At 34.2% G+C, this 18,857-nt stretch overlaps 1 protein-coding gene across 1 annotated transcript; it reads left to right on the top strand.

Annotated features, from left to right (window-relative positions):
- The first annotated feature begins 466 nt into the window (after positions 1 to 466).
- Positions 467 to 18,565, top strand: LOC135130155 (glucose dehydrogenase [FAD, quinone]-like). The gene is made up of 3 exons (XM_064057499.1): positions 467 to 1,212; positions 13,237 to 14,073; positions 18,201 to 18,565. The coding sequence occupies exons 1-3, from the start codon at positions 467 to 469 to the stop codon at positions 18,466 to 18,468; spliced, it is 1,851 nt and encodes a 616-aa protein (XP_063913569.1). The 3' UTR covers positions 18,469 to 18,565.
- Positions 18,566 to 18,857: the final 292 nt, after the last annotated feature.

Genomic DNA, 18,857 nt, shown 5'->3' with positions numbered 1-18,857 from the left:
CAATATAATTAATTATCGTGGTTGTCTTAAAATTATTTACCAGAAAATAGGAGAAAAATTCCTTGGACAAGTACAATAACATTCAAAGGTGTTCATTGATTCATAAACAGTACCCCTGTTAAACAAGTAAATATATATAGATTTCAATAGTAAAAAAATTGTTGCTGCATTTTTAGTTACGAAAATATATTTATAAGGGAAATCAAACAAATTACTGGACAAAGTATAGATTTTGAAAAAAAAATCTATGCCACAGGTGAACAAAGTCACTTTACTCCCCCGAATGTAACTAACTTAAAATTAGTTAACCATTATTATTGGTATTACTGCTATAAGTCACTTTTGAAGAAGTTTGATAAAATAGTCATCCTTTCCACTTAGCAACGTTCATAAAATAAAAAACCTGTCGAAAAAGAGGGGAGAACCCATATATACCCATTTCCAGTAACGCGACTCAGTCTACACCATGGACTGCGGCTGCTGCGTACCATACCCTGGCCCCTCTCTCGCCAACACCTGTTACGGTGGATCTTTTATATTTTTCATGAGCATGCTCGACATCATGACCCGAAACACCTGTGACCTATCAGAAATTTGCCAAAGAATCAAACCAAAATTGCAGCCAGATCTTGAGTACGACTTTGTGGTTATTGGAGGGGGAGCAGCGGGATCCGTGGTCGCAGGAAGACTCTCAGAAGAACCCGACTGGAAGGTTCTTCTTATTGAAGCAGGCGGTGACGAACCATCCGGTTCTCAAGTACCATCGATGATGAGTAATTTCATCGGTAACCCTTACCTGGACTGGAATTATAAGACGGAGCCGCAAGAAAAGGCTTGTTTGGGGGAGAAGGAAAGAAGGTGTACGTGGCCTCGTGGGAAAGTGTTGGGAGGATCTGGAGTGATTCATGGGATGATGTATATGAGAGGAGTACCGAAGGACTATGACGAGTGGGAAAAAATGGGTAATCCTGGGTGGGGATATAAACAGGTACTGCACTATTTTAAGAAATCGGAAGGGAATCAGCAAGTCGGTACTTTGGTTGATGGGGGACTGCATGGTACTGATGGTCCGATGGTAACGTCTAGATTCCCGGATCATCCGGAGATGGCAGATGATATGATGAAGGCGGCTGAAGAAGTGGGTTATTCTGTTGTTAATGACCTAAATGAGGGGCAACATTCTGGGTTTACGATAGCCCAGGCAAATATAATGTAAGTTAATACCAATTTTTTTAAATTTTGTATCGATCTTATAAATATGTAAATTGTATATTATGAATTTGCTATATCTAATCAAATAATAATTATTATTTATAATATGCATGCGTCTAATATTTGCATTTTTAATGCTTACACGCACTAAGTATTTTAGATAAAAGAATGAGGAGGAATTCATTAGATTTTTAATTTTGTATGTCCGTTTACTAGTTATCTTACAACAACAGTGTAATTATTATTGGCTGAAGGAAATAATTATGTTGATGATAAAAAAATCAGTAATTAGGTAGAAATTGAATTATTAATAACCTGGCAAATCGGTATCAAATTTGACAGTCACCCATACAAAGAATTTTTGATAAGTAATTTAATATTTTTAACCCAACTTTTCTAAAACTTGAAACAACAAATTTGTAACGAACTAATTATAAACTGTTGTTGGAGCCAACTTGTCTACCAATAAATTTATAGCTATTAACCGTAGTGAAAGTAAATGGATTCAGGCAAAGAACAATCATCCACACTACCTAGAAAATAGTATTACTAACCGACTACAACTAATAATACATTGTAGTTAATTTGTTCTTTTTTTACCAGAAGTCGTGCCAAAAATATTTCGTTTTATCAGCTTGGATTTGCATTTTCCATGCACGTAATGCACGTATACCGCTCCTACTATTGAGCTGCAAAAATATATTTACTTAATTTGAAATTAAAATATATTTACTGTGATAATTACTTAAAGGTGATTATTTAAATTGGAAGTGCGCGATTAGTTAGACCTTGACAAAATTATATCTACCAAAATTTAGTTTGACAGTTTGAGCAGCACGAAAAAATCTCCTAATAGAAGGAAAAATCGTGTAATGTGTCACAAATATCAACAATGTGGGTGTTTGAAACAAACTATAGAAGGGTTAAGCTATTAGTGAATGTTCTATGGCTTACTGAAAACGAATAATGCAACAATTTACGATGACAATTTTTTTACAAATAAATGTGTATTTCAAACAATGGTAAAAATGTGTTTTTGACCTTCATTTTGATAGTAGAATGTAATTATAAATATTTAATACAAATAAGTTAATAAATCTGAAGAGAGAAAAACCACACTTCAGTTGAAACTTCTGAGATGACATCATCAACATTTTGGTGGGGATGAATAGACAAATTCTGATTAACAATCCATCAGGCTGATGAAATTTCGAAGTACGAGATAAATTTAAGTTTCTAAGATAAATTATTGCAAAATTTTGTTCAACCATTTTTATTTTTTTCAAAATATTGCACATTTGGGACTAAAATAGTGAATTGACATTTAGTAAAATTTTGAGATGAGGTTATCAAATTTTTCTAGGGAATAAGCAGACAGACACATTTTATTTGCAAAATTTCAAAGCTCTAATTGTTCTTGTACAATTTTGAATTGTTTCCAAAAAAATAGATGTTTAAGTTAAAATAACATTATATTGTTTTTCCAACACATGCATATAAATCTATCATAACTGTGTTCACTTTAGACAAGTAAAGTGATAAACAAGTCACTAGTAAATTATTATTAATTAATCAAAACTACACTTTGTTTACATTGCTAACAAAAAAATTTCGTTGGTTACCACGCCAATGTTTTTTTAAATGGAATGTGTTTTTGGAGTTGATTTATCTTATTTTACAAAGTGTTTTTATACATGTGTTGGATAAAATTTTATATTACACTCTTGTGTTATGGCTTGAAACCACTTGAGAAAATTAGACACTCGCTCCTTCGTCGCTCGTGACTAAACTTTTTCTCGCGTGATTTATACGCTGCATAACACACTTGTATAACAAATAACTAATACTCTAGTTATTATTATAAGTATATTTAAATACACGTCCACTTAGAATAATTTTAAGATCAATTCTGGTTATTCTTTGAACATCCACAGGACGGTCTTTATTTACACGAAAAATTTAACAACAGGAATTTTGAAGATACGCGTCTAACAATATGGCCACCATGCAGACGACAGGTTTCAGACGAAAACGGGAAACCTACTTTTTCATATACTAGGGACCCTATTTCAATACATTCCCAATTTACACCCGTTCTGCTTACATCAGTTAAAAATGTTCTTATACAATTTGAAACTTTTAGTGAAATTTTAGATGCCTAGAAGAAATTTCAAGGCAGATTCATAAATCACAAGTACAAGAGTATACCAAATAACAAAATTTGATTAGCATTTACCAAAAAAAATCTAGCGACGATGTCATCAAATTATTGGTGGAGACGATTAATCAATAAAACGTCGAAAAAACATGAAAGTAGTCAATCACCCGATCGACAATACTTCCTTAACTTAACTAGGAAAGCAGACACACTAGACAACAAGACCATCGAGTAACAAAAAAATAAAATTTTGGCAACCATATCATTAGTAGTTGGAATCAGCAATCACAAGTATGAGATTTGGATAATAACAGATTGCATCTATTTTTATTAATACTATATTTGAAATATATTTTAATTAATTGTAATAACATAGTGAATAATTGGCATTTGTTTCTTTGCTTACTCTAGTTACCTGTACTTTGAATATTTACCATTATAACTAGTTATAAGTATGGCCATGGTGAACTTGAATGGTGCTCTCAATAATTTCCATCCAACGAATGGCTATTTTCATGTTTTCTCAAACGTTTGCTGATTCCTAAAATACGAAAAAATAGGTCTCCGCCTGTCTGTCTGTCCGTCTGTTCGTCGGTCCGTCTGTCCGTCTGTCTGGCGTCCCGGATTTTTACTAAACAGATAACCGCCGAAAATACTAAACCGATTGTTATCAAACTTTGTATTTATATTAGGAATATCATGTAGATCGCAAAACGCTAACCAAAATTTGTCTAATCATTTCCACCAATAATGTGATGACGTCACTTCAAAATTGTATAGTAAATGGGTTTTAAATTGTATAAAATAACATAGTCCTACACATGTAGTTTATGACACCCAGTTGAGTTGTTACCCGAAACGTGCAGATTTTTGGAAACAAATCAAAATTATAAAATAACATTTTGTAAATTAATTTTGACTCTGCCAAACCAAATGCATTTTTAAAGTTATTATAAGCATGATAAATTTTTAATCAAAATTTATTTGCCCATCTCCCTCCAGAAATGGATGACGTCACCTCAAAATTTTACCAAATAAGTCCTGTTTTATATGTGCAAAAGATGATGAGTTTATTCTTATGATTTATCATCCTGTGGCGACACAATAATAAATAGTGCTAAGCAGAGAAAGATAAGCCGTTCCGTGGTCTAGTGGTAAGGGCACCTGCCCGGCAATCGGGTGACGTGTGGTTCGATTCCCATTCGGGGCAGCAACATTTTACTTGGCTGACCTAAAATTCCATTCATATTTTTTGGATTCGCTTATACAGGGTGACTCAAGAAATTAATGAATTCGTGGATTTATTTTATTGATTCAATCAGAAACTACAGAACCGAATACTTTGAAATCCTGGCGATGTTTTAAAGTTACCATAAGCATGGTAAATTTTTTATCAAAGTGTATTTGCTTATCCCCCCTAAAAAATTGATGACGTCACCCTAAAATAATGCTGAATAAATCCTGTCTTAAATGTGCATAATATTTTTTAGATATGCACATCTCTTAAAAAAAGTAATAAATCAGTCAATTTATTTTATTGAATAAATCAATAGTTGCAAAACTGAATACTTTGAAATTTTGCAGACGTTTTAAACTTATTGTGACCATGGTAAATTGTTAGTCAAAATATATCTGTTTATTCCCCCCAAAAAAGTTTGTCGTTGTACCCAAAATGTGCAAAATACATATATAAAATTGAGTTTTTATTTTTGTTATTTATTACTGCATTCATATTTTTACTTCCCGAGCGTAAGCAAAGGAAGTATTGTAATTGAGTCTGTTGGCCGACTCTCTGCTTTACGTTTTCTCGATCTTTCATGACCCCTAGAAGACGAAGAAATAGGTCTCCCATTTCCGTGTGTCTGTCCGTCTGTCCGTGTGTCCGTCTGTCTGCCGTCACAGCTTTTTATTAGACAGATAATCTCCGAAAGTCCTGGACCGATTGTTGTGAAATTTTGTACTTATATTAGGAATATCATGTAACCAAAATTTGTCTAATCAACCCCACCACTAATGCGATGACGTCACTTCAATATTGTACATAGTAAATGGGTCTTAAATTGTATAAAATAACATAGTCCTACACATGTAGTTTACGACTCCGAATTGAGTTTTTACCCGAAACGTCCAGATTTTTGGAAAAAAAATCGAAATTATAAAACAACATTTTGCAATTTAATTTTGAATCTGCTAACCCGAATGTTTTGAAATATTGCAGATGTTTTAAGGCTCTAAAGAGCATCATAAATCTTTAGTCAAAATATATTTGGTTATCCCCTCCAAAAACTTGATGACGTCAGCTCAAAAGTTTGCCGAATAAATCCTATCTAAAATGTACAAAATATGATGTGTCTGTACGTGTGATATATCACTCCATTCATATTTTTTGGATTTGCATATACAGGGTGACTCAAAAAAATTAATGAATGCGCAAAATTCATTTTACTAATTTACTCAGGAACTACAAAACCGAATGCTTTGAAATCTTGAAGATGTTTTAAAATTATCATAAGCATGGTAAATTTTTGATCGAAATGTATTTGGTCGTCCCCCTTAAAAAATGTATGACGTCACCACAACATTTTGCTGAATAAATCCTATCTAAAATGTACAAAATATGATGAGTCTGTACATGTGATTTATCATTGCATTCATATTTTTTTAGATTTGCTTAAGAGGTGACTCAAAAAAATTAATGAAGTCAATTTATTTTATCGAGGCAACACTTATTATTAGTATTACATTGGACCAACCCAATTTGGTAGACACAAAATTTTGTAGTAAAAACTCGGTTTTTAGCACGCTTATTTACATTTACTTTAACATTACAGACGTGCATTTGTTTTGTGTGCTGACTAGGTTCCGCGAATGTGGTATAGACATGTTTATAATCAACCAATTGTGAATTCCACCGTCAAAAGTTAAAATAAAACCCAATGTTTTATATAATAAGCGGAAGTCGAAACAATAAAAATCTCTAGACGACCATCGGTTTTGTTTACAGTTTCTCTGTTTGACTCTCACGTATGCTATGTTTTGCTTGTCGTCTTAAATTAAAAATGCTTATATATAAACGATTTTCAATTGCCTCTCCTAGTACACGCCGGCGCCGTATACGTGAGTAAATTGTTTTTTTATTTTATTGATTATTACAAATCAATATTCAAAACGACCCAAATCATTTTCTCGAAAATTTGGGAATACAATAATTTTATTTTTAGTATTACACTACAACTATCCCAACTGATATACGTGTCCTTGCAAAAATGTTGATGACGTCATCGCATTTTTTTTTTAAATTCCCACTACAAAAATGTAATGAGAAAAAAAACACAATAGGCATGCAGTCGTCAAGTTTCCCACAGCGAGGGAAGTACTGTCTAAACTCTTTAGACCAATTTTTATATTTGCTTCAACACATGGCTCAAAAAAAAATTAATGAATGAGTCAATTTATTTTATTGATTAAATCGGGAATGGCTCACTCCATTTTCCCAGAAAATTTTGGGAATCCAAGTTGATTTATGGGTCCTTGCAAGAATGTTGATAACGTCATCACAAAATTGTGTAAAGAAAAAGTCAACTCTAAAATGCTGAATATGTTTCATTGTATTTCAGAAGCGAGGGAAATTCTGTCCAAACAATTTTCGACAAATTTTTTGTTCTTACACTTTTGCTACTATGGTCTACATTATTTTTCATACATAGGGATTATCATAAATTAAATATCCTAAAATCAAATTTTATAATTTATTTAAAAAGCGAGATTTGTGATTGCATTAAGTCCTACTGAAGAACTTTTATACCATAATTTGCAAGTAACCCATTTTCATCTTCTATGGTATGTGGCATCTTAAGTCCCGACAAAAAAGAGGGTTTTCAAACTTTTGGCTGTCTTTAGCACGTAGTTTCCAAACGAATGAACAGAGTTCAACGCAGGTTTGACAGTTTGTTCAATCGGGATGGTTTTGAGCCATTTCGAGATCATCATCTCATTTCGAGTCAAAATGAGGATCGACGCAGCGAGTCTTAACCAATTTTGGTTTTAAGGGTTTATTATTTTTGTGTTTCTTCACTTGTTCAATCATATTTCGGGTTTACCTGCTTCGTTGAATTATACATTACCAAAAAAAAAAAAAAAAACATTAGCCTTGAAGTTACACTCTCCAAAATATTTATGGTGGTGCCCATTTTCTATTACTGATGTTCCATAGTATTTTCAATCCCCGACGTCAAAAGGCAGGTGTTATAACTTTGAAGTCTTTATCTGTAGAATAGGTTTTTTTTTTAACAGATGGTTTAATGGGGATGGTTTTTAGCTATGTTTAATAATAACCACTTCAGCCATTCCAGGATCATACCGTTGGTGTAGCAATCACTTGGATTTACATCGCAGTGAAACCTAAAAAATTACAGATTTTCTAAGGGTTCATGATTTGTATGTCAGAGTTTTGTAATTTTTAACGTTTCTGCTATTCTCGTGGTAGATTCCCAATTTTTTACAGTATTTTGTTCCAGTTTATAATTTTGTCTCAACGCAAAAAGTGATAAATTGCCTCCAAATTGAAGATTAGTTGCTCATGGTACTATTAGACACATTTTTTAATATTATCTTCTTCTTCCGATTTGGAAGAACTTTCAAACGGCTCAGTTTGGCCGTCGGTGAATTTTGTATGGTATTATTAATATCGCTTATTAGTTATTCTATAATTTATATATTTATTGACTTGCTTGCAAAAATGGATAAGAAAATGGACGCGAAAATGGAAGCAAGAAACAAAAAAATGAACGAGAAAATGGACACGAGATTGGAAAAAATGGGCTCAAGAATAGAAGAAGTGAACGGAAAAATGGAAATGATGGGCACAAAAACAGACAAGCAAAAAGATGACATAATCACCAGCCTAAGTGAAAAATTCCGAAAGGAACTGGAAGCAAACAAGAACGAAACAGAAGAAATCAGAGAAGAAATGAAGGACGTAAAAACAAATCTGGAAAATATGGAAAATATTGTCGGACGAAATATGATGGCAATGGAGCATTAATTGAAGAGTGAGTTAAAAAAATCTGTGGAATATATAGAAGATAGGATGGAGCACAAAATGAAGCAATTCGAAAAGATGATGAGAACTGCAGCAACAACCAGTCCATATAATGTGGTGTCGACCCCCAGAATAGTTCAACCACCCACCTATGATGGTCAGACACCTTGGTCATCGTACAAACAGCAGTTTAAGGCGGCAGCGACGGCGAATCTGTGGGAAGAAGAACAGAAAGCTACAGCTTTGGTAATAGCCTTGCGAGGCGTAGCTCTAGAGATACTTCAAACTCTGTCTGAAGAAGATAGAAACAGATATAGTGCCCTAACTGCTGCTCTGGAATTTCGATTTGGGTATGAACATCTGAGACAGATTTTTGCAGCTCAAGTGAAGACAAGAACCCAGAAAGTTGGAGAGTGCCTTCAAGAATTTGAAGCAGATGTCAAGAGACTGGTACGTCTTGCATACACCAACGCACTACCAACTTTTCAGGAGACGCTTGGGATAAAAACCTTCGTAAATGGCATTCGCGACGGTGAAGTTAAGAAGGTTCTACAACCATCAAAGTACCAGACATCATCGGAGGCCTTGATTCGTGTGCTGGAAGTGGAGGCGGCGTACAATTCTTCAAGAACCTGACACAAGGTCAGAGTGGCAGAATTAGAGACGGAAAAAAACAACAAGTTAGAAAAGCTGTTGGAAAAGTTCTCACAGCAAATAATAAATATAGTCCAACTCTACCGGGGAAGATTAATGGAATTCCCGCAGCAATCACGATCGACACTGGCGCTGAGGTATCAATTACACGGTGTGGACTCGTGAGAGCTAAAGACCTAGCGACTTCATTCGAGACAATCAGATTGAAAACAGTGACTGGAGAGTCGGCCCCAATCATGGGCCAGGCAGAAGTAGAAATCCACATTGGTCAGCTGAGGATAAAACATCGCGCTGTCGTGGTTGGCATCGAAGATGACTTCATTCTGGGAATGGATTTGATTAACCGCCATGGATTGACGGTCGATCCAGGGTAGAAAGTCCTACGTCTTGGCAATGAAGAGTTTATCCTGAATCAAGGCAGTATTGAATACAGGCCTGTAAGATTGATCGTCTGCCAGAAAGTGGAAGTCAGAGGGAATGCAGAGACGATTGGGGAGGTTCTTGCCGTCTGTGAACCAGTCACGAAGATAATCCATCACAACGATGATCTTTCTGGTAACAGTCATGAAGGAATAAAAAGAAACTTTTTACAGAAACACAGTGAAATGTTTGCATCTGGGCAGTCCTCTGGGGACACAAACATAGTGCAACATCGGATAAACACTGGAGACGCGCAACCGATCCGTCAAGCTCCGCGAAGACGACCTTTGGCGAAACAAGAGGAAACCGAGGAAGTGGTACAAAAAATGTTAGACGAAAGCGTCATAGAGGTGTCAAATAGTCCATGATCTTCGCCTGTAGTGCTACTCACCAAAAAAGACGGATCGACGAGATTCTGCGTAGACTACAGGAAATTAAACGATGTAACCAAGAAGGACAGTAACCCGCTTCCACCAATTGATGACACGCTCACAATCCTATCAAGATCCGCCTGGTTTTCTACGTTAGACCTAAAAAGCGGCTACTGGCTTGTATCAATTTACCGTAATGCCTTTTGGACTATGTAACGCTCCGACTACTTTTGAAAGACTGATGGAGATGGTATTACGAGGGTTAACATGGAAAACATGTTTGGTTTATTTAGACCACATCATGGTAATGGGAAAGACATTTGAGGAGTACTTGACCAACTTGAAAGAAGTCTTTAGCCGAATGAAGGAGGCAAATTTGAAGTTGAACCCGAAGAAGTGCCTTCTCTTCCAAAAAGAAGTAGAATTTCTGGGGCACACTGTTTCGGCAAGCGGGATCAAGACTACGGAAACGAAGATCAAGGCGATTCGTGATTGGCCAACGCCCAGAGATAAACACGAAGTCCGGAGTTTCTTGGGATTGTGCACGTACTACAGAAGGTTTGTCAACGGGTTTGCTGACATTGCTGCTCTTCTGCACCGGCTGACGGATTTGAAGTCTCAATTCAATTGGACTGCTGAATGTGAAGCAGCCTTTAAGAGATTGAAGAACGCACTATGCTCTAGTCCTATTCTGTCATATCCTCGATCATCGGAAATGTTCACCTTAGACACGGACGCGAGCAACATCGGAATAGGTGCTGTATTGTCACAGGTGCGGGACAAGGAAGAAAAAGTCATCGAGTACTTACTTCAGCAGCGTACTTTCGAAACCCGAGAAGAACTACTTTGCTACGAGGAAGGAGTTGCTGGCGATTGTCAGGGCTGTCGAACACTTCCATAAGTATCTCTATGGATGCGAATTCCTGATTAGAACCGATCACGCAGCCCTCACATGGCTCCTTCAGATCAAGAATCCCGAAGGACAAGTGGCTAGATGGTTTGAACGACTCCAACAGTATCAGAATCAGTTGATGATAATGAGATGAAATTTTTGCTTCATAAACCTTCGATTAAAGTTAATGTGAAAAAGACAAAAGCTCAGCTATATCCACGAGAAAAACATATAAATTTTCACTCGAGGAAGGAACTTTTAGTCATCGTAAAGAACATGCACGATGTAATAGATTCAAACTTAGGTACTATCGACGACGGAAAATCTTGATTGCTCTTCCATTTAACACAGCTTTAAAAATTGTCCACAATTATGTGGGTACCTTTTCATTGGACTGTGAGGCTAAGACCATACGGGACTACCTTAGCTCAAAATTTCCTGGTAGGAACTTCGTGGTAGAGAAATTACTTAAACGCGATACAGCTAAAATTATCTCAATGAGGATAACCACCAATGAGGATCTTTTTTAAAAGTTATTGAATGAAGACCTGTGGTCTGCAGGAGTAAAAGTCAAGAAGTTTTATTTTTTTCGAAAAGTCGACAAAGTACAAATTAAGTCGTAACATGACTGCTTTTAATCAGATGTCTACCTTCTACCAGAACGTCAAGGGTTTCAACACTAAACTGCCTAATTTTTATTGTTAAATCTCGTGTGATGACTATTGTGTGACTGTCTTAACAGAAACATGGCTTTCCGAGGAAGTGAACAGCAATAAGTTATTTGATAACAGATATGTAGTATTTGGGACTGACCGGAACAACCAACAACAGTATGAAAAAACATGTCTGTAAAGAAAATCTTCTCTACAACTGAAATTTCGTTGCGCTGTAATTCTGTTGAGCAAATATTTGTTAAAATACCTTTTGATTCTTGCAATATTATGGTAGGAACTGTATATTTACCTCCTGATTCCGATATTTCTAAATATGTTAGTCATTCTGATACTGCGAGTACTATATGTGATCAGTTCGGTAACTGTGATATCTTATCATAATCTGGTTGTCTGAAGACGAAGTTACCGGTTTTGTTCCTTTTTCATTTTTAGGAATTTCTGACAAAATTATCTGTGATACTTTATTTGCCAGTGACCTTAAAATTATGATTAAGCAGGCCTACAAGAATCACATGTGTGCAATTGAAGATGAATTACCGGAGAATCTTAAGCATGTCTGGAGTTATATTCGTAAGAAGTCTTCAAATAACACATTACTTCTACTTATGAAGTTAGGCGATAAAATCTTATACACTAATTTAAATATTTCTCATCTTTTGGCGACTATTTCTCCTCCGCATATTGTGATAGAAGGGTACTGTCTTTTAACGTTAATTATGATTCCAATGTGAATCTAAGCAATATCTTCATTAGCTTCAGTGAAGTTGTTGACGATTTGTTAAAGTTAGATACGAATTGCCTTTCTAGTGCACACTGCTTACCCTCGGAAGTTCCACAAGGATCCATCCTTGGACCATTGTTACTTTCAATATATATCAATGACGTAGTAAACATTTTTCTTGTGACTTCGCTCTTTTTGCAGATGATCAAAAGATATTTCAAATCATTAGAAGTATTAGCAACATAGTAGCACTCCAGCGCGATTTAAATATGTTTTTTAAATTTGATGATAATTTAATGGGACTTAACCTTGAGAAATACATAGCCATATATTTCTCCCATAAATTATCACCTACTGTTTCACATTACTTTATCTGTGGCAAAGTTGTTAAAGTTGTGACCTTGTTAAAAATTTCTGAATATTTCTAGATAGTAGGTTAACAAACGTACTTCATTACGACTTTATTGTCTCATGTGACAATAATGTTTTGGGATGCATAAACAGGTACTGTCGAGAGTTCAAAATTATTCTAACCTTGACGTTTTGTTCTCAACTTTTGTTCGCTCTACCTTAGAATATGGGTCCATAATTTGGTTGTCTATTTATCAGGTCTATAAAGACCGAATCGAAGCTATGCAGAACAAATTTGTTACATTCCTGTGCTTGAGGATACCCTGTAATTTACGTAGTGATAAAGAGGTTTCCAAGATTTACGTAGGAGCGTAGGACTGAGTTTGCTGGAGACTAGACGCGAGTTTCTCAAAATTTGTTTTATGTTTAAAATTTTGAACAACACCTCTTAAATTCTGTTTTTTTTTAATGTTCCGCAGTATCCAGTGAGGTCAGTTCCTTTGTTTTATTTAAATTTTTATGCTACCTATTAATTATACATTACTAGCCATTTCTTTACAAAATTATCTTAGCTTCTAACATATTTTGCTAGGCTATGTAGTTATTGTCTGATAATTGATATTTATCAACTTTGACTACACTGCACAAAAGAAAACAGTTTTACATTTACTCATCAACAACATGTTTAATCAGTAATAAACTTTTTGTTGAATACGTTTTAACATTTGTTTCTTAATTTCAGCAACGGTTCAAGACTGAGTAGCGCCCGAGCTTTCTTACGCCCCGCCCGCAAACGCCCAAACCTGCACATCATGATCAACTCCACCGCAACAAAAATACTAATACGAAAAGACAGCCACCATAAAACCGTATCAGAAGTAGAATTCGTCTACAATAACCGCTTCTACAAAGTCAAAGTCAAACGCGAAGCAATTTTGTCTGCTGGCGCTATCAACTCGCCACAGATCCTCCTCCTCTCAGGAATCGGACCAAAACAAGAACTGAAAAAAGTTAACATAACCCAAGTCCACAACCTTCCAGGAGTTGGCAAAAACTTTCAGAATCACGTCTCTTTTGGTGTGAGGTTTGAGTTGCAATCGATGAAGGATGTAAATGATCTTGATGGACTAGCTCTCGGTCACTATTTAGTGTACAGGAATGGACCCATGTCTTCTACCGGGATGGCGCAAGTTACAGCCAGACTGACTACTCAATATGGAAATTCGTCTGAAGTTAATCCCGACTTGCAATTTTTTTTTGAAGGATTTTTGGCTAACTGTTCTAGGTGGGGTGTGGTTGGAGAAAATGCACATTTGGGCACTTATAACAGTAAAAAAGCGATTTTAATATCGCCTGTTGTGTTACGTCCAAAAAGTAGAGGCTACATAGGTCTGAAAACAAATAGGCCACTGGACCCTCCCCTTATGCGTCCTAACTATTTAACAGATGAATATGATATTAAAATTTTAATCGAAGGAGTTCGAATCGCTCAGAAACTCAGCAAGAGCAAAATTCTCAGGACCAAATACGGTATTAAACTAGCGCGGGAGGATTATGGAAATTGTGCCAAACAATTTAAGTAAGTTCCGAATTAATGTTTACAATGCACTTATTAACTAACGGGCCAATTTCAAGTTGGATTTATAATTTCGCAAGTCCCCGTTGCCATGGAAGATGCGATGACAGCAGTCGCGAGGATGAATCAAATCGCATCGAAATTACCATAGCAACGGGACTTGCGATTTCGCAAATCCAACTTGAAATTACCCCCTTTAAGGGTAATGCCGTTGCTATGGTAATTTCGATGAGAGTTGTTGCAATTCGCGATTTGATTCGTCCTCGCGACTGCTGTCATCGCATCTTCCATGGCAACGGGGACTTGCGAAATCGTAAATCCAACTTGAAATTGGCTTGTAAGTTATTTGTTTACTGTACTTTGTGTATTTACGGCGTGTGCTGCTGCAGAAATATGAATTTCTACAATTTTTCTTTTTTTTTTAATTATTTATGTGAAAATATAGATAAAACACATTCCTGTCACAGATAGTGTATTTTTATACACCGCAGCAAAATACTTATTACTTTAATTACTTGTAACATGAAACTTCTAAATGTTTTTTTAATTAGTGATTGTCTAAGGTAAGTATGTAATGACGTCACAATTTTGTCGTTGCAAACTGGAAAAATTTCCCCTGTTTAAAATATTTTATTAGTTTAGCGAACAATAAAGCAATTTACCTTCACGAAATATTTGCATACCAACTTTGAAACCAAGTATGAATCGTTGAATTCACCACATTTTTGTGCATAAAAATAAATGACGTAATACGTTTTTTTCTTGGATTCGTATTTGCAGCAGCTGGAAATACTGGTTAGGTATGTAATGTGAGTTGCCTAGGTTCATTCAGTGAAATTTTTACTAGCATAGAACCCAATAGATACATACAAATATAATTATATAGGTACCGCGTGATCAGTTTATTGGCAATCCTGGATTATTAGTTGAAATTGGTATCATGTGTTTTCAATAATTTCCGATTGTCAGCTGTGAAAATTGACAGATTGTTGACATTTTTCATTTGCAAAATATATTTTAGATATAACCTAAATTTATCGCGATTGACGTATCTGTCATACAGTTATGCCAACATAAACGCAGGAAAAATTTACACTTTTGTTTAAAAAATACTACCAACAGACTTAGTCATTTCTGATCACACGGTATATGTGAAATTAAATAAAAAAAACTTACCGTTCTCCTCAACAGAATTATTTACTGACTTATATCAAATTGAATGTTACATTTTATGATATTATGTTATGTAAAAGCAGTAGTTACCTTAAAACAAGCTATCTTATTCTCAGTATTTTATCTTACAATGTTTCTCTATTGATTTATGTTTCCGAAAAAGTCAAAACCGCCCCAGTAATACATACAAGCATCCACCAACTCGTTTAAAAAATGGTCGAAGGTTATTTCTACAGAAGTTCCCTCGCCCTTGAAATACAGCACAACAAATCCTGTTTCTTTGAAAAATTATAAATATTGTTTGCGATTTTTGTTTTCTGATGAACTCTACAAAGTTAAAACCAGTGGTGTAAACAACAGTCCCGCAACTTTTTGACTTGAATTTTTCAATTCTTCAGTTTTTTAATCTTCCAATTTTTGAGTTTTTTTCAATTTTTATATTTTGCAATTTTTTGATTTAAAATTTCTCGAGTCTTGAAATTTAAATTTTTCAGTTTTTCGATTCTCTAATTTTTTATTTCTTCAAATTTTCGATTCGGTTGTTATATTCTTTATTTTTACAATTTTTCAAGTTTTTATTTTTTTGTTTCTTCAAATTTGCGATATATGTCTCTTCAAGTTTTCATTGTTACATTTTTCAGTTTGTCAATTTTCCAACTTTTGGATATTCCAGTTTTTCGATTTGCAATTTTTCGTCTAAATTTTTTTTTCTTTATTTTTTTCAATTTTTTCTCAATGTGAAATTTTTCAATTTTTCGATTTTTCAGTTTACGATTTGAAATTTTTCTGTTTAATTTTTGGTTGTTCAACTTGTTTATCTGTTAATTTTTCTTTTTTCAATTTTTGATCTGCGACTTTTTTAGTTTTCATTTTAAATATGTAGTAATAATTATAAGGATTTTAAAACTTTTTTATATATTCGATTTTACAGTTTTTCAACTTTACAATTTTGACTATTTCATAATTTTTCGGTTTTACAATTTGTGGGTTTTCCAATCTGAAATATTTACAATTAAAGGTTTCAGAAAATCAAAGAATTGAGAAGTAAAAGATTGAAAAATTGATTAAAAGAAAAATTAAAAAATCGAAAGAAACATTGAAAAAGTAGAGGAAATAAAACCACGAAAAACTGTGATATAAAATCAAGAAAATGAAAATTAAAAAATTGAGAAAATGCAAAGTAAAAATCAAGAAGTTGAAAAAACGGAAAATTTGAAAGTCGGGAGTTTGAAAATTGAAAAGATTAAAGTTGAAAAATGAAAAAATTGAACAAAGAAAAAAAAAAGAAAAATTGTGACATCAAAAAATGGGTGAAGGTAAATAAATCCAGATTATTTGAAAAAGATTCGATTGTGCGAATTTTATTTTTTTTGTGATAATTCTTACAATACAAAATAAAGATGTGTTTGTAATGTTAAAATAAATATAGAAAAATTACAAGGACACATTGATCAGTTTAGATAGATGCAGTGTAATATAATAACAGTATTGTATTTCCAAATTTTTGATAAAATGGAATGGAGTGAGAATGGTTTTAATCCGTACAATAAATTGCCCCTTTTATTATTTTTTTTTAAGTCAACCTGTGTAAGTAATTCTAAAATCTATGAGTGCATTGATAGACCAGAATTATATAGAGTCATATTTTTTTTGCATATTTCAGAGAGGATTTATTTGGCAAAATTTTAAGATGATGTTATCAATTTTTAGAAAGGGATAAACGAATAAATTTTCATTAACGGTTACCATGACTACGATAATCTTAAAACGTTTTCAAGATTTCACAGTATTCGGTATTGAAGTTTTAAAGCTAAATTGCAAAATGTTGTGATGGAATTTTGACTTTTTTTTCCAAAAATTTGGATGTTTAGGGTGAAAATTAAACACGGGTTCATAAACCACGTGTAAAGATTATTTTATTTATAAAATTGAAATAATATTTACCAATATAAAATTTGGAAATGACGTCATTCCATTGTTGGTGGGGAAGACAGACAAATTTTGGTTAGCATAGTAAAAAACACATTGTTTTAGATTGAAAAATTTAGCCGCTTGTAAAAATAAGGTCCTTACTTAAAATTGTATGATTACAATCAATTTTAAATCAGTCACAAAAATGTTCAAGGTGGCCACTAATTTGCTGTAAATGGAGCGTAACCCTTCTAGGTATATTCTCGGACATATTTTGAAGCATTTATTTATTCATACTATTACATTAGCTCATAATTTCTTCAGTTCGTTGCGTATTATTCTTTTAAAAACTTTATTTTTCTAGAACCAACAAAAAATCAAGTGGCGTTAAATCAGGACGTCGTGCAGGACACGCAACTAATAATAATCAGGTTATATTTATTGCTTGATCTTCAGTTATGACATGCACATGACAAACTCATTCTCATTACCATTTGGAAATTTATATCTTTCAGTGAATCTATATTTCCAATACCCATTTATCATATCGTGCCCTACTACAAATTTGTTCCCTGTTGAGTGGTTCATCACAAATATCAGAAATATCCTTCGCAATCTTTCGTGTCTTTTGTTCTTTCAAGACTAATACTCCTTACGGATTTCCCATTAAATTGTTCCACATCAGCAGCTTACCCCCCAAATTCTCTTTACAGACTTTTAATAATAAGTTCTTTGTAGATGTCCATGTTTTTCTAAAAATTATTTATTATCTACATTGAAGCATGATTGTTTTGTTGGTGTTCATTTAATTTGTTTCTGTATCTATATTATATTGACTGTGATTTCTAAATTCCGTCTTACATTGGTAAAGTTTGTATAATGTTTTACAATTTCATGGAATCTTTCAAAACTCTGATTTACGAGTATCATGACATTCGAAGAGGTCTGATTTATCCATTTTAAATTTTCTCTCTTCCGTATTGTAACTTTAGTACTTAACACGTAGCAGATATACATATTGTGTGTCTTATTGACTATATTTTTAGATACAATTCTGACCAATTTTGGGAGTGTGCTATCAGATACTCAACCCGACCAGAAAACCATCAATCTAGTTCCTGCAAAATGGGTCCCTCTTCCGATCGTCTGGCTGTTGTAGATCCAATGTTACAGCTTCATGGAATAGAAGGAATTCGAGTCATAGATGCTTCAATTATGCCATTTGTGGTTTCTGGTAATCCACATGGAACGATTGTTATGATCGCTGAAAAGGGAGCACAATTCATCAAAGAAAAATGGTTGAATAACTTGTAACTAGCTAGTAGTAATTCTTTTGTAGAAATTAAATTATGGCAATAAAAAATGACAGCATCCAGGTACCTCTCTTCGCAATATATTTACATTTTAATACATTCGTATTTTCTGGAAACCTCTTTAGTACCACGTTTTATTACTCTAGATTATAGATATATGTGTATTAATTTCGAAGGTTTGCACGGTGGGAATCAATACATGATCGTTTTCCGGGTTGGAACCGTGTAAATTGAGTTTTTGGGCTCAACGTTTCGCACACTTTCGTAAGTGGCATCTTCAGGAGCAGGGTCAAGAATAAGGCCAAAGAGCACGGTAACTCAGTATTAGGCTCCGGATCTTAGATTTTTTGCCTTTTTATATCTATTTCAGGCATTGCAGCGAAATTTATA

This window comes from Zophobas morio, unplaced genomic scaffold (assembly GCF_036711695.1).
Source record: "Zophobas morio isolate AGI-343-1 ecotype UQ-CSIRO unplaced genomic scaffold, CSIRO_AGI_Zmor_V1 ptg000017l, whole genome shotgun sequence".
NCBI lineage: Eukaryota > Metazoa > Arthropoda > Insecta > Coleoptera > Tenebrionidae > Zophobas > Zophobas morio.
This window is presented reverse-complemented; position numbering and strand designations above follow the sequence as displayed.

Coding starts and splice junctions, on each gene's coding strand:
- LOC135130155 (XM_064057499.1), top strand. CDS start 467: ATGGACTGCGGCTGCTGCGTACCATACCCTGGCCCCTCTCTCGCCAAC. Junction 1,213..13,236: donor ATAGCCCAGGCAAATATAAT/GTAAGTTAATAC, acceptor TCTTAATTTCAG/CAACGGTTCAAGACTGAGTA. Junction 14,074..18,200: donor AATTGTGCCAAACAATTTAA/GTAAGTTCCGAA, acceptor CTATATTTTTAG/ATACAATTCTGACCAATTTT.